The 15,882-nt window shown below is 39.2% G+C and overlaps 1 protein-coding gene across 6 annotated transcripts in view; it reads left to right on the forward strand.

Annotated features, from left to right (window-relative positions):
* Nucleotides 1-15,882, forward strand: part of slc12a7b (solute carrier family 12 member 7b) — a 57,205-nt gene that overhangs the window by 21,952 nt on the left and 19,371 nt on the right. For all 6 annotated transcript variants that reach the window (XM_056364195.1, XM_056364196.1, XM_056364199.1 and 3 more), the window contains exons 2-3: nt 12,272-12,366; nt 13,110-13,241. In XM_056364195.1, coding sequence (XP_056220170.1) covers nt 12,272-12,366; nt 13,110-13,241 — 227 coding nt within the window. The remainder of the gene's footprint in view (nt 1-12,271; nt 12,367-13,109; nt 13,242-15,882) is intronic.

Below are 15,882 nucleotides of genomic sequence, written 5' to 3' on the forward strand. Positions count from 1 at the left end.
GTGAGCAGAGCAGGGACAGGAGGCAAAATAACTAATTTTGAAGATATCAAATGACACACACACTTGCAGTAGACCTGTTGCTGCACCTGTACTCGCTGCTGTCATTCCACATGTTGTCGTTTACTGAGCAGAAGTCCAGTTGTAGTCCAGCTGGCACATAATTACTTGAATATGGTCGTGATGGGTTCTTCTTACTCAGCAGTCATTTAACTTATTTCAGACCAGATCAGTTTTCTAATTGCAACTCCCACCATCACTGTAAGGATGTTTTAATTTATCCAATAAATCCTAAACCCATATATAGAATCTCAGTAACAGTTGTCTCTCTGTCCTTTCTCTCCCGCCCATGCTGTGTGTTGCATAACAGCAACAGTTGTTTACCTGAAGGGTTTAAAGGCTTAGGACATCATTAAGTGCAACACACAGACACTTACGCGTGCGCGCAAACACACACACAAAGACACACATAATAACTACTAACAGCAGCCATCTGACATCAAACCAAGTGAAGCTTGATACTACTAAATCCTTCTTACTGTGTGATTTGATAGCCCCTCTTTAAGCTCTGCCTTGACACATCTGTCAGTTTAATGACACTGGCAACGGATGTTCAGTTTTGTCTTCACATGATGGAGTGTTTTTTCTTTCTTTCAATGTATTGTCACAGTATATAGCCAATGAGTCTACCTGTGTTACCTGAATCACTAACAGATAATATGTTTCAGCCTGATGAAGGTCACTCTCCTGACTCATAGTCAGCCAGTGGCCAGAAGACTGCAGCAGAACGTAAGCTGCAATTTGTCTGTGGCTTAAAAGTGGTATCTTCCTCCACCCTGGAGCCTGGACGTGGCTCCTGCGTTTTATAAAAAGTTCAGGATTAGCCTAATCTGGTTAAGTGATTAGTGCCCACTTCACATGCTTTTAGATGGACAGATTAATGGGCAGCCAAGACAAAGGTAGACAGCAGAGTGTGAGGTTCACAAAAGCTGTGGGGAAAGGCTAGGGCGAGCTTGGTCTGCAATTGTTTATACTGTTTGTTGGCCTGTAGCACATCTTTGGCTCTTTTCAGCTCACATCTAGTTCAGTCCAACTCAAATGAGCTCATATTAGGTGTGCATGCCCTGGTAATGCTGAAGCTGATGCTCGTCAAAGGATTTTCTTTCTAATTTTTTGGTTTTCTGATGATATTGAACAGAGGTTGTTTTACAAAAACATTAAATACATGATTAAGACCTGATGCTCTATTTGTTGCCATGTTAATCAACCCAAAAATTAATACCTAAATGTCATTCATATTTAATGATTTAATAGTAATAGTAGTCATTAAAAATAATAATACTAATAGTATTGACATTAATATTGTAAAGATGCAAAAAATTGCATGGCTACATAACATCCCATAAAATACAGTTTGTTGTCATAGCTCCCAGGTTTATTGTCCTGTGTGCTCCCTGTGCTTTGCTGATCAGTTGACTTTCTCCACCTCTGGCACCCTAGAGGTCAGATAGTAAATGAAACTGCTCTCTGAGGCAGCACCTGAGGTTTAAAATAGTCGACAATTATTGATTCAAAATGATATACTGCACACTTGGATGCCAAGCGCTGTCTCTGCGTCCTCAGCGCCACAAGCTCACAGATGTGCTTTCTGTGAAGAAGCCAGTTTTTACTCTTTTTTTCATCTGTACTTTTTTCCTACATGTGTGTGTATATCCATCCATCCTTCCCTGTCCTGCCACACCCCTAAAACTGTAGGTCTGTCTTACTAATGCTTTTTGCTTCCCTCGCTTTCTGTGCTCCACCCCCTTAGTGAGTATGTTCAGACATGCACGCGCTTGTGTGTGTGTGTGTGTGTGTGTGTGTGTGTGTGTGTGTGTGAAGCAGGGATCAGAAGCTCAGGGTGGTTGAGGGAAGGGAGGTGTGTGTGTTAGCGAGGGTGCTCTGTGATGCATGGTTGATGCTGCTGACATCGTCGTCACAGGCCACTTTCCACACACACACGCACGCACGCACATAGGCAAACACAAACACCACCGCACGCTGTCAGAAATAGCTGATCCTCACATTATCCACACAGCACAGGCAGCATTCCTGACTTCTGCACCTCACTAGCAGTATCTCTATACTTTGCACCCCCATTACTGGAGTTCCCCAGGGACCACTACTAGGACCCCCTCCCTTTCACCCCCCTTTTCAGCCCCGCTCCTCAGAATGGAGCCCAGGGGAGGCTCTCGACAAAAGGGTAAGTTTTTCTTAACTCCTTCAGTTGCCCTTGACTAACAAAACTATATTTGAGCAAAAAACTGTGGCTGCATTGAGTATATTTGGTTAAGTGTGTAACATTTATATCTTGATCTGCAGATTTTTATAGGGCAGGTGTATAAGGATAGTTGTTTTATTGATGGGCTCTCTGTAGCGCACCTGCATTAGAGCCAGTTGTTTGTCTTGCATAATGATTCTCCTCAAAGATAAATTGCTTCACCAAAGGAAAATCTGGCTTTAACTTGTTGTGTCCCTGGACTAGATTTAGTGTGAATTGTGTAAGGGATGGAGAAGTATTAATCAGCAAAGAGCTTTGTGGTGCTCTGTTTTTAGAGACATTGAGTCAGAAGTCATGCTATTTGCATGAATTGTGATCCTGTATGAATGAATGGACAGAGCATGGCACAGACTGAAAATGTATGCACTGATGGTGCCTTCCAGCAGTTAGACTTAGTGCTTACCAAAAATGTATATAAATGAAGTGAATTTGCTTATTTTTGTTACTGCTACTTCTTGATCTTTAAACTGATAATTGTATGTTTCTTTTTAAATTAATCTTGAGCTATAGGATTTTGACTTGTCTAGACTCACTACATCTCCTACAGCTCTGTCTTTTTTTACTTCCCTCTTCTTCTTTTTTTTTTTTTTTTGTAACAATGAGCCATTGGCTAACTCTGGCAGTGTTAGGCAGCTTACAGTGTCGTCACAGTGTGCAGCTTAGTGGTTATAAATAGGATGCATGGTCATTTATTACCACAGTGACCAGAGAAGCTGAGCCTAGCCATTAGCGCATCCTGAATGTACCTGTACCTGCTGGTGAATCTGATGATGAAGTTGCTGAAGTCTGACTCAAAACCATCCTCTCCTGTGAAGTGTGCTTTGGCAGGATCAGGGAATCCCTCTCCCTTATGTAACATCACTGACTCTGATGTAAAAGAAAGCTCTTTAAATTTCCGATGTTAAATCAGTCCAGCATACACCAGAAGTCAGGATTTTCTATACTATGCACAGACTTTATTTGTGCATGGTTGTAATTGTAATGGTGGTGAATTGTTTACTCTTACATATGTACTTGTGTCTACCTATTTCAAGCAGTTTTAGGTACTGACAATTTAATTTGCATTGTGTAATGGAATGAATTAAAACAGTGGTTCCCTAATATGAAAGAAAAATATGGACTAAGCTTTTTCTGATGGGCTTATATCCAGAGAAACTTAATTACAGAAAATATAAAAAAGCTTTTATAAACCTCAGCTTTCTTTACATGTATTTACATGTATTACGCAACGTATATTGCGCATATTACATGAATCTAAAAGGCTGTATTACATGGTATTAAAATAGAAATATTGTGGCAAAGAAATATTTTTATCCTATACTTTTCAGCAGTATTGTAATATAAGGTCAAGTTGTAGTAATTTTTTGGCCAATGAGGAACCACCAGAGTGGTTCTTAAAATATGAGGCTTATATGACAGAATTGTCACCTCATCCTTAAACTTTCTTACTAACACAACTCAAAGTTTTATTATTTTATGACGATGTTAACAGCATAAAATTGGTGAGAATTTATTGTCTTGGCCAAAAATTGTCTTTGCACCAGGCCCTTTCATTATTATTTATTAATTCGGCAAGCAGTTAGTAGGAATCTAAAATCTACTTGAATCCAAGTGAACTGGTTTTAACTTTGCTTGGCAGTTTAGGTAGTTGTCATGTTTTCCATCATACCATGGTGTTTTACCATCCAAGCTTTGGGAGTTATCAAAGAAGAGGATGTTCATGTTTTTACCAGAGAGGGTTGATTTTATTTTATTTGATCGATTAATTTGAATATGCCTGGTTTGAATATGTCATTGCCTCTTGCATAGTAAATGCCCTTTAGCAATGTCACACTTTTCAGGGTCACCTAATGTGCTATAGCAGTGGCTCCACCTGCAGAAATGGAACATGTGCACACACACACACACACATACACACGCAAAGCTCTCGCCATTAAAAACACCTGCATTCATTCATCAACAATTACACAGGAGGTTTCACCCATCTCCGTTACCCATTTTTATTATACCCACATCAGTGGGTGGATTGGATTCTGTATTCAGTTTGGTTTAAACTAGGGTTTGACTGATTATTTGACTGGTCTGATATTCAGCTTTTTTGCAGTTATCAGAATTTTTTTGAAACTGATTACTGATAAAATAAATTTAGTTTAAAAATATGCTATTTTGGCTCTGATGCAGCCGCCTTTTCCTTACTGAAGTTACCACTCTGTGGTCTTGAGCATGTCCCACCAGCAGCAACATCTGATTAATTATATGTCCTGAGTAATATCCTGTCAATGCTGAGAGCTACTGTGTGCAGACCAGAACAGCTTTGGTGAGCTAGTAGAGCTGTGTGTCGCAGGTAAAGCAAGTTCATTTGTTGATCCAAGACACACCGAGCAAGAGAGAGCAGAAGAATGAAAGGGAGAGAGAGAAGCCATCAGATCTGAATTGCGTGTGAACAATGGTGGAATTAGCAAGAAAGTTGGGAGAGAGCTATGATTCAACAGACATAGGTGTACGTTTAAATGTACAGTGGGTAGTTAGCTGCTGCAAAGAGGAAAATAGCTAAACTAGCTGGATTGAGGCAGAGCAACAATAAACACTACCTGTAACACAGAAATGCTGGTAACTGGAGACAATATGCTGAGAAGTAGAAATAAAATTACTTGAGTAAAAATGTATTCAGATAAAAGTAAACATGTTACTGTGTTACATTTTTAAAGGGGGGTTAGGGTTAGCCCTAAAACACGTAATGACAAAAAACTATACAACTTCAGGCTACCATTGGTATTTCAATGCATATACAACTATCCCAGGTGAGAACAGCATTGAAAGCAACCAATAAATTCCAGGCACTTTGTAATTATCAGTTGTATGCACAGACTGCAAATATGTTACTATATTACCAGGTCTAATACAACAGTCCTGCAATAAATCTTCCTTCATGAAGGTTAAAATGCTCCGTTTGTAATACAATTGTTGTGTTGGAAGATGTGTGTGGTGCTATGAGGTGTTTGTGTTATTTAGCCTTTGTTCATTAATATAAATGGGGTGGACAAAATAATAGAAACACTTGGACACCACGGCAGGTTTATGCAGCAGTAGTTTTGTGTTGGTAAATCGGCTCCAAATATCAGCTATCGATTTCCTTGATTACCAATAATCAGTATCGGCCCTGATAAAACCATTTCGGTGGATCCTGCTATAAAATTAGAAAATATTGCCCCCAATTTATGACAGATTTGCACTAATCAACAAATCATCTCAGCCCGGCTAAAAGACTAAATATAATGACACAGTAATAACAGTAATAAGTTGCATACAAGGCTGACTGTTTCAGAGTTACTGAATGACTTGTTATATAGGTCACACAGGGCAGTTTTAAGAAACAAATCCTGCTTACAGTGCACATACGCTATTTAACAGCAGTCACTGGGCATCATAAGCATTCATCTGGAGTTGTGTTTCTGGCCACTCGACGAATGTGACTCTCGTTTAAAGTCTCATTTGGACTTCTGCAACTCCTGAGAGGAATATCTGGTCCATTACCAGTTGGTAGGGGCTGGGCAGGGAGTGAACATTTGATTTATCAAAGCTTGTTTGCTGAAAATATATCTGCTGCAGCTGGAAATGGGTTTCTTGAGAGTGGTAAGAGTAAACACTGCAATAAATTAGCAAACCATAAAAGCATTGTCGAACTACAGAGCTAGGGCTAATTCGCAGTGGGTTCATTACGGCAAGCTTGCAGGTAAACGCCCTTTTTATCTCTTGTGTGAGAAATTGTTTTTACACCGATAGAAAAATCAGAAGGTACAGCAATTCAGTGACTACCAAACATTCAGCCTCGGTCAATTTCTCTTGGCTGACAACCTAGTTTATGGCTGGAATTTCAGGCAGAGTTACACTGTTCAGCTTACCATCTGCAGCGAAAACATCAGGTCTGATCTTAGTCATTTGAAGGTACCATGTCAAAATATTATATATTTGGTTGTGACCACTTGCTTTGTATGGATATGTTGACTTGAATGTGTTCTGATTAATTGCAGGCTTGTCACTGGACATGGTAAAGCAGAGTGTCTTCACTCTTGACTCCTGTCATGACCACAATAAGAACCTGTGACTGCAACATCTTTCAAAAATGTATAACTTGATTGTTTTGTATCCAGAGACCTGTATGTTTAGGTAAAGTACATACAAAGTAAGAAGGGGAAGTTTTGAGAAGAAGGTAAACACAATAAAGACGATGTAGTGCAACCGTGCATGCACTCTTTTACTGCCAAACTGTTAAACCAACACATAAACACCTTTTATTGTACCAAGTAGAGAGAAAAACAATCGTTTTTTTTTAGTGCAGATGTAGTTTTGTAGTTAATGAGGTGAACCTGCTTACTCTGGACTCTCCAAGTCCTCCCAGAACATCGTCTGCAAAAAGAATGTTAACTCCACTCAAATACTGTTAGCCAAAAATCAGGTTCACTGCTTCACTGTGGTTTTAGGTTTCATGGGATTCAACGTGTTGACAGAAGTTTCTCTACGATGCTGCTCCAGTTATTTATGTATAAGTGTTCACATGCCTCTGTTATAAATGGGTTCCATATCACGGTACATACATTATAGTGCACATATAACAGAATCACAGGATGAGTCTGAAAGATCCATTTGGCTGGAGACATTGATGGGCTTTTAAGACCGGATATTTGTTTGCATCCATTGTCAGTTTCATCAAATCACACACATACACACCCTCATAGCAGCTTTCATCTTGAGCGTTACTCTCTTCTCTCTCATTTTCTCCTATAGACCAGGTGCATGTTTGCTAATATATAAATATATAGTGTATATTTCATTTGCTCCTTCTGAACAAGGTTGAGTGTGCGGTGCACATTCAGCATTCCTAAATTGACATGAGAACAGCTGATGTTAGGACTTTAAGCAATGCAGGATGGGTAATAACGTCAAAGAGCAGGCTGCCATCTCTGCAGTATGAAGCTGGTCAGTCATCATAACTGAGCTGGGTTTCCTGAGGGGGGCAGGGGGCAGGCAGAGCTGGATGGGGTGGTAGAAATGTGATCTGAACCTTTTCCCACCAAAGCTACAAGCAATTACCAAGTGGGTTAACCCATGTTGTTAGTTGAACGTCAGTCTTCCACCTTTGTGGTGTGAAATAATGTTAATGCTTAGATGTTTTTATTTCTTTTTAGTGAGAAACTGCAGTGCAAATGCATCTGATCATGTTTAGACATAAATATGAATTTCCAGGAAGCTGAGTAAATTAGTCCAAGGAAATTGACAACATGCGTAATGTGCACAGAGGCTAACATCTGTTAACTAGGCCAGAGTGTTGTCACTGCTACTGTATATGAAATGGGACCATGTCCCGCAGGATTGTTCACTACAGCAGACCTAAGGACACTCACACATACACACACATGTTGACATTTACACACCAACAGTCAGGATTATATGTAGACAGACTGACAGACATGGATAGTCGGATAATCTGCATCTTCCATTGCATTGACCTGTCAATTGCCCTTTTTCTTTAGTGCAATCTACTGCAACGTTGACTGCAGTAACTGAAGTATTTGGTATCTACTGGGAGGATTTTGTGGCAGCTGGCACCTCTGCCTTGTTTGGAATGGTGATGTGGAAGTACAGCTGGAGGTCACTGGAGGATTTAATGACATTGTGGTGACATAAAATTTGTTGCCACTCATCAGTCTTTTAGGTATTTTTAGCTTAAAGGGGCACAAGATCACAGCTTTCATTGACTGTAAGTGTGTTACCATTGGGTGATGACCACGTTAATAAAAAAAAAAAAAACAAATTAAGATTCAGAGACGCAATTACGACTACTTCTGTCTTGCTATGATTAATCAAAATTAATTTATTTCATTGATTATCGAAAATAGATTTAATCGACTTATTGCTCCAGCTTTTAATTAAACATAATCCTTAAGTGACGTAATTGTGATGTCCAAAATGACAGCTCTTGTTTGGCAATGCAACACAAGAAAGTAGATTATTTTTAATATTGATTGCTGGCTGTGTCACTAAATATTTTCTTAACTGTAATGTTGGACTTTTTCTGGCTGCAGTTGTCTATGATCATTTTATCTTGAGTTATTGTAAATGATAGTGACAACTTCCTGTTTGACGCCTAAAGCACCTTACACATGTGCACGTTCTAAAGCGGAAAGTTCATCTGATTTGAACAGTCCTGCCAGTTTTAGCCTCCTGCCGGGCCTCAAAGAGGATTAAGCTGGTGTCATTTAAGACAATGATTACCTGTAGTGTGCAGCGTCTAAAGAGATAAGCGATGACTAACGGGTTGACTCACCCTTGGCTGCATCCTCAAAGTATCATACAGAATAGTCACTATCTTAAATTCATTCCCCGTAGTCCCAATTTATTGAAACATTGTCTCCTAACCTATCACATTCTGCTATCCCACTCAGACTGTGTTTTAAAGAACCACACAGTACGAGGACATAGTGACTTTCCCTGTGATTACTAGCAAGCTAAGCCATGCTGCAAGCCTCTTATTCCCCTGCAGCTGGATCAAGCAGTAAAAGTTATCCATGAAATCCCCATTGCAGTCAGAGTTCACAATAGGCAGCTCCATTGATGGATGAAGAAGTCCAGGCAGAGAGCCGTGGTTGTGGCTGACTCAACAATGTAAGGGCCACCCTGACAAATAATGTATAATGTTATATGGTTGTTGATATTTCTTGTACTGTCTTGAGGCAATGCATTGTTTAATTGTAGGGAACAAGTAGCTTAAAACTGAAAACTGATTCTTTCTGGATAAAGGTCATGAACATTACAACCACACCAGATATTTTCTATAGAAGTGAGATCAAGTAATGATGACAATATGGATCATGATGTAATATTTTCTTAGAGTCAGAAATGTATTGGATATTTAACACAGCATATCTTCATGTGTCTGCATGTCAGTTCTTGAGAGACCTGGTCTCACTTATTACAGTGAGGTGTTCATTTTTCAGGATATTCGTCATTTGAGGCAGAATTTGAGGATGTTTATAAGAATTTCATCCATCCAGAGTGCCATTTTTGTCAGGAGTTAATTAACTGGTCAATTAATAGAATTTTTTTTTTGATAATGGATTAATTGTCTTTTTTCAAGTGCATTTGCATCACATTACATTACATTGGTTTCAGCTTCTCAAAAGTGATGATTGTCTTTGTTATATTTATCATCTTAAACTGAAAAACTGTTTGGTTTTGGACTGTTGGTCAGAAAATGAAGACATCACCTTGAGCTCTGGGAAATGATATTCAGCATTTTTCAGTCTTTTTTTGATATTACAGGCAAACCATTTACCCGTAATTGATTACTCAATAAGATAATAGGCAGTCCGCCCTAGACTGAATAATAAACTCACCAGTATTGATTGAACATGGTTGGAGTAAAAATCAGATGAACACTGCATTGATCATTTGGCTCAGCCCGCAGCCTTGTTGACATTTTACCTATAGACGACACAGAAGTGTAGTGAGTGTCAGATACGGTTTACAACATTCCCTGAGGGTTTGTACGGTTCTGAGTCATTAGTCGTGGATACTGTAGTCGGTGCAATGGTGGTGGACTATTTCTGCAGGAAATTGCTGCATTTGTTGTGTTTAGATGATAGAAGTTTTCTGTGCTCCATTATCTTTGTGGTGGGTCTTGGTGAGTCCTCTGGTATGGACTTTGCTCTTCAGTCTAAGAGGTTTGTAGTCACCACCTCTGTTTTGTTTCCCTTTTGTATTTTTCCTCTTGTATTCCCTTTGAACCTCATGTTTATTGTTTTACTTTTTGTCTTATTGGCTTTTATTTATAGTGTTTTATTGTCTATAAAGCACATTTTCACATTTTTGTCTGTTTGTTTTGCAAAGGCTTACGCCAGTAGAGTTTTATTATTACCCTTGTTGCATGGCAGAACTGAGATCTACTTCAACTGCTGACACTTTTTCTCTCTCCCTCTCACCCCAAGTCAAAGCTTTAATACAACAGCAGCCTGAATGTTATATGTTTGTTGCTTTCTTTGAATCCTCAGAAAATCTGGTAAACCTGATTATGGGAAATAAATGAGATGAAATTCATCATGCATCTGCCTAGATCGGTATTCTATTTCTTCCTTTGCACTTGCATCATGGTTATTTGTATATGTGAGTCCATTGCTAATTTTAATTTTAATTTCAATATTGGAACCATCACATAGCTATGTGAATTAAAGCTGGTGTAAAGAGAAACACATGCGATAACCCTCACTGGTTACACTTGGACTTGACTGCAGCATGTTGGCTTAGCCCCTGCACTCTAACTTGTCTGTTCATTCAAAACATTTGTTCAGTGCGTTGCTGTGTATGTTGCCAGCCCCAGAAGCAAAGACACAGCGTGATTCACAGTTTGGTGCTAGAATGTCCTCTCTGAAGATGGCTCGGTTGCTGTGTGTGATGTGGATTGACTGTGTGAGCTCTGTTGTGCTTGGCAAGTGGAGATGGAGAGAAGATGGTGTGTTTACTTCTCAAAATTCCTGTTAATAGGCCGTAACAGAACTTGTTTGGCTGAAATATAAGACCTCAAGAGTCTTATCTATTGTCCTTTAGCTCATGGGGTAGGAGTGTAAAATGATATTCAGTTGTGTTCTGTTAAAGCGTATTATTCATGCTTTTCAAACATGATGAGTATGTGGATGTAAATCCTTGAATGATGATGTTAGATGAATATGCAAAATAAACTTCACAAGCGTGTGGGGGAAGCGAGCTGCCTGTTAATGGCACCGGAAAAGTGGTAATGACTCTGATTATGTCAGAACAACTAGCAAAGAGAACATTAGAAGAAGCAGGGGTGTGACTTAGAGACGTAGTACAATGAACCATAGCAACAACTTTAATTTTACTACCACATGTGCGTTTATTATGTTAGGCTACTTATATGTTTCAAATAGCAAGCGTTGTCTGAGGTTGACGAATGATGAATGACAGTTTGCATGTCACCTTATTTGGGGTCGCCCTTTAGCCTCTTGAAATGATCCCACTCTTTGGATTTCCTGCCAGACATACTGTTATGTAATTACTTCAACACACTGTCCTGTGTTTGTAGGTTACTTCGATATTTGAGGCAGTGTGTCCCTTAAGAGTTGCCGTAAGGCGGGAGTTGTCAGAGTCCCGCTTGTCACACGTGTGTAGTAAGTAATGAAGTTGTTGCTGCTGTTGTACTACATCTCTAAGCCCTCTTCTAATAACTGCAGGGTCCAACCATGCAAACAAAGTCAGTCCTGACCTGCTAATTAATTAAATTAGTTTTTGGTACTTAATTGGAAAAGAAAGTAATGTGTGGCTCATCTACTTTCACCACATTACTTGCTGTTAAACCTAAATGTTTTTGTCGTGCAATTCTTACAGGTTTGACATTGTTGTTAAAGCACATGAACTCCTCTGTATCACATTGTGTTCACATAATCTGCAGCTACCTTAGCTGGAAAATTCAATTGTTCAGCCGGTTGTTCTTTTGTTTCTATTTAAATGTGTCTTGTATAAATTTTTAATGATAACATTGATGAAGGTCAAAACATTATTCCTTCCAAGTGAAAAGTGGATCATGTTGTTTAATTTATTCATCGAGTGTGTCATAAATGTATGTTTAGTCTAGTCTGAATAGACAGATCATAAAGCAAATATTTTTTTAATTAATTTGCCAAAAAGCCAAAAGTGTGTGTGTGTGTCTATATGTATGTATTGGGTACAGAAACTGTCACTGTGACATCTCTAATACAAACTTTTAAAGCTTGTGCTTCATGTGTGGTGTGGAAAACAAAAGACCTGCAAACCTAAGACCAAAAGTAGAGTACGTTGTTGCAAATTTGGTTGACAGTGAAAACAGGGAGTGTATCGCCCATATCTTGCTTTGGTTACGTGACATATTAAACCTACACTGCATTTCTTCCTGTGTTTCCACAGGTGATGGTGTTCCAAAGGAAAACAGTCCCTTTATCAACAACACAGACAATGACAAAGGCAACAGCTATGATGGCACCAACATGGCTCTTTTTGAGGTAACCGTCCAACACTTCTCATCATTTTGAATTTTAAATAGGCCATATGCACAGGGCAGGGGGATGTTTTACTAAACAAGGAAGCGTAGCTGTGTGGTTTATTTTGGCAAGATGTTATAAGCCATGAATGAGAAACCCTAAACTGTGGGGTAGAAGCTGCAATTCCACCAATAGCCTTTTTAAGTTCACATTCACTGCCAGAATCTACAGTTTAAATTAGACCTAGCCTATGAAGCTCAAGCCATTCATTAATGCACACTATACTAAAGCATCAGGGTAAGTTGTGGTTAACTAAATAAATAGTACACAAGGAGGTGAAAGTACCAGTCTTCTCTTAGCTCAACAATGCATCAATCAAAGAGTTTATTTGTCATAAAAGCCAGTGCATTCCTTTAAGTTCTTTCAGCTGACCCGTTGCCAGGTGCTTTGCTCTGCCATTTGGCAGACCTTGCTACTCTGTGGTCACTGGCCCTTGTATAGAATCAATTAGGCACTGCGGCTTCTGTTTTCACCGCTCTGCCTGAAGCTGATCCAGCCATGCTATTCTAAGATGCTTTGAACAGTTAGCAAACTAAATATTGCACTTTTCAGTTTGATCCTAGAAGAGTTTTCCTCTCTGAAAAAAGCTAAAGTGTTTTTAAAAATCTTATATTATTTTTCACCTTGTTGACATTTACATTTTGTTACTGTAACATGGAAATAAAGGAACCCTGAGTGAAAAATAAGGTTTTCTTTAATTGTAGGAGGAAATGGACAGCAACCCCATGGTGTCATCTCTCCTCAACAAACTTGCAAACTACACCAATCTCACCCAGGGGGCCCAGGAGCATGAGGAAGCTGATGATGATGAGGGGCCCAAGAAGAAAGCTGTTAAGGTACAGCAGAGACTCTTGTTTCATATGATGTGTGTGTCACAGCTTTAAGGTGGTGTTGTCTACATGCTGTACAGTTACTGTAGGTACAGTACAGTTGTTCTTTCAGACCTGCTGAACTATCGATGAAGCCCTGCTGTTTGTTTAATATTTAAACCTTTCCTTTTAAACCTTATTTTCTTCTCCATAGCATCTTGTGTCCTTTCTCACCCTTCATGCTCACTGTGAAACTTATCAGTGTTAATTGTGTTAAATTAAATGGTCAAACCATTTAGACAAAAATATAAAATTTTATTATATGTGTTATGTTTAGTTTTTTCACTCTTTGGTATATTGTTGCTTTACCCTGGTAACAGGAAACGTACATATATTCATTCAGGAGATTTCTGATACAAAAAAATCTGCAACGGAGTTATTACAGATCCGGTCAGTAAGCCTGTATTGCATTAATCCTTTTTGTAGTTGAAAACAGAAACAGAATAATTGTTCCTAAAGAAGCAGTTTTATCTAGACTCAGTGCTTATATCGCAAGTGGACAAATGTAATCTGGACTTCTAAAACAACAAGCTTCCTTTAATGCAACAATCTTATTTTAAAGGCAAAAATTCCTATAGAGCACAGAGATGTCTTTTATAAAATACCTGTATAGGTAATACAGGTTGACCCTGTTGGTTGGGTAAGAGGACAGAGTTCATAGCGGAGATGAAATACGAAATAAAACTCTGGCAATCTGACTTCTACAATAACCTATTTGTCAGTCCTTGTCCCCCAGACCATTTGTACTGTTTCTCCTCATGTTTCAGCTTTTAGAAAAGAAGAATTGAAAGTAGCCACAGTGCTGCCATGCGGCATATAGATGCTTCTGTAACCACAGCCTCAGTCCCAGGCCAGTTGCGCCATCCTGTCCCCTGAATGGAAATAGGCCTCTGGTACCTCCCATTGGCTTGCAGGAACATCTTGGTAAAGAAATAAGTGGATGAAGCTGACACCCTTGTCGCCCCTCTTTGCCTGAACCAGTGGGACTAATGCTGTACATTTGGAGATAAATGGCTAAAAAGGTAGCTGCTTGTCAATCTGAGGTGATCGGTTTGATGTTTTTTTTGTTTTCTGTCAGAAAAGTTTAATATATTCCTCTTGCCTGTGCCTTTTTACATGCTGTTGTGAAACAATAGTTTCTTGCAAGGAATGCTATCTTTTGGGGTGGAAGGATTGAAGGATTTTCAACAACTTTTATTACTGGTCACTGGATAGTGTAAAGTGGTTTATATAAATGATGCCTCTGTCACTGAGATGTAAGTCTTGTCCATTTCTAACGTTAGTTCATTTTTATCAAATATGTTTCGAAGCATAATCTTCAGCTTTTGCTTTGCAAATTAGACATTTCCCTCTGTATTTATGATGATGTTCCATAAAAGAAATGGTTAGAACAAGATTTTGCGCGGTTAAAACCACAGCTTTTAAGTCCTTATTTAAGCATGGGGAAATCAGGGACTTAATCACTGTCTTAGACAAAAATTTGGGGTTAGGAGTGTCTTTTTTTTAGGGCCGATTCTGATACCAGTTATTAGTAATCACGGAAACCCACAACTGATATTTGGAACCGATATACTAACACTACACACAAACTACTGCTGCATAAAGTTTTTGGACACCCACCGTGGTGTCCAGGTGTTTCTATTTTTTTGTCCACCCCATTTATATCAATGAGGTAAGGCTAAATAATAGAGACACATCTCTTTATAATGCTATACAACTCAACAGCACTACACCCTACATCCTCCACAATGATCACAGTTAATTCAGTTGTTAAGGCACGATTCAGATCTGCTATTTACTTTAGCTTAGCAGTTAGCGATGGCTTCTCTATCCTGCTCTCTCTTGCTCAGTGTGTCTTGGAACAACAAATGAACGTGTTCATAATATTGTGATGTTTTTGCAGCTTCAGCAATATCTGCTGTCTTACCTTTGACACAGCTAGGCTGGCTCACTGGAGGTGCTCCAGTCTGTGCCTATTGTGTACACAATACTCACTGATACACACTGATCGTGTACACAATAATTGTCAGAGTTGATAAGCTGTTACTCATGATGTGGAACCAATCAGACTGTGGTCTTGAGCAATGTCCTGCCAGAGCACTGAGTGGTGACTACAGAAAGGGACAGGCGGCTGCATCGGAGCCAATTATTAAGTAATGCTGTCCCTGTCTCCCTGTACTGGCCTTCTCTGACCCGACCCAAGTCTGTGAGGGTTGCTATTTGATTGACACAACGTGAAGCAATGGAGATTTGTATATTGTTCCGTTTTTATTTGTCACAAAGTATTTGCCAGTTATTTGCAGTGGAGCACTTTATGGATTCTTTCACAATCCACTGGCCCACCGAGGCGGCTGGATTTTTCCCAGTGCTCCTGAAGGCCATTCTGAATATGACAGATGGGGCCATTGTCAATATGTTTGTTAGCGAGAGAACAAGAGCGAGGCAAGGAGTGGTTGAGCAAATTAATGAACTGATACCCGCACTACAATGAAATAAGATGATTTTACCCATTTGAAATGGAAAAAATAAATAAATATGGGAAACGCTGATATGACTTTATTTCCCATTTCCCCTTATTCATTCTTTGCTTTCTCTTTGCTTTTTCCTG

The sequence above is a fragment of the Seriola aureovittata genome, chromosome 20, assembly GCF_021018895.1.
Source record: "Seriola aureovittata isolate HTS-2021-v1 ecotype China chromosome 20, ASM2101889v1, whole genome shotgun sequence".
NCBI classification, from domain to species: Eukaryota; Metazoa; Chordata; class Actinopteri; order Carangiformes; family Carangidae; genus Seriola; species Seriola aureovittata.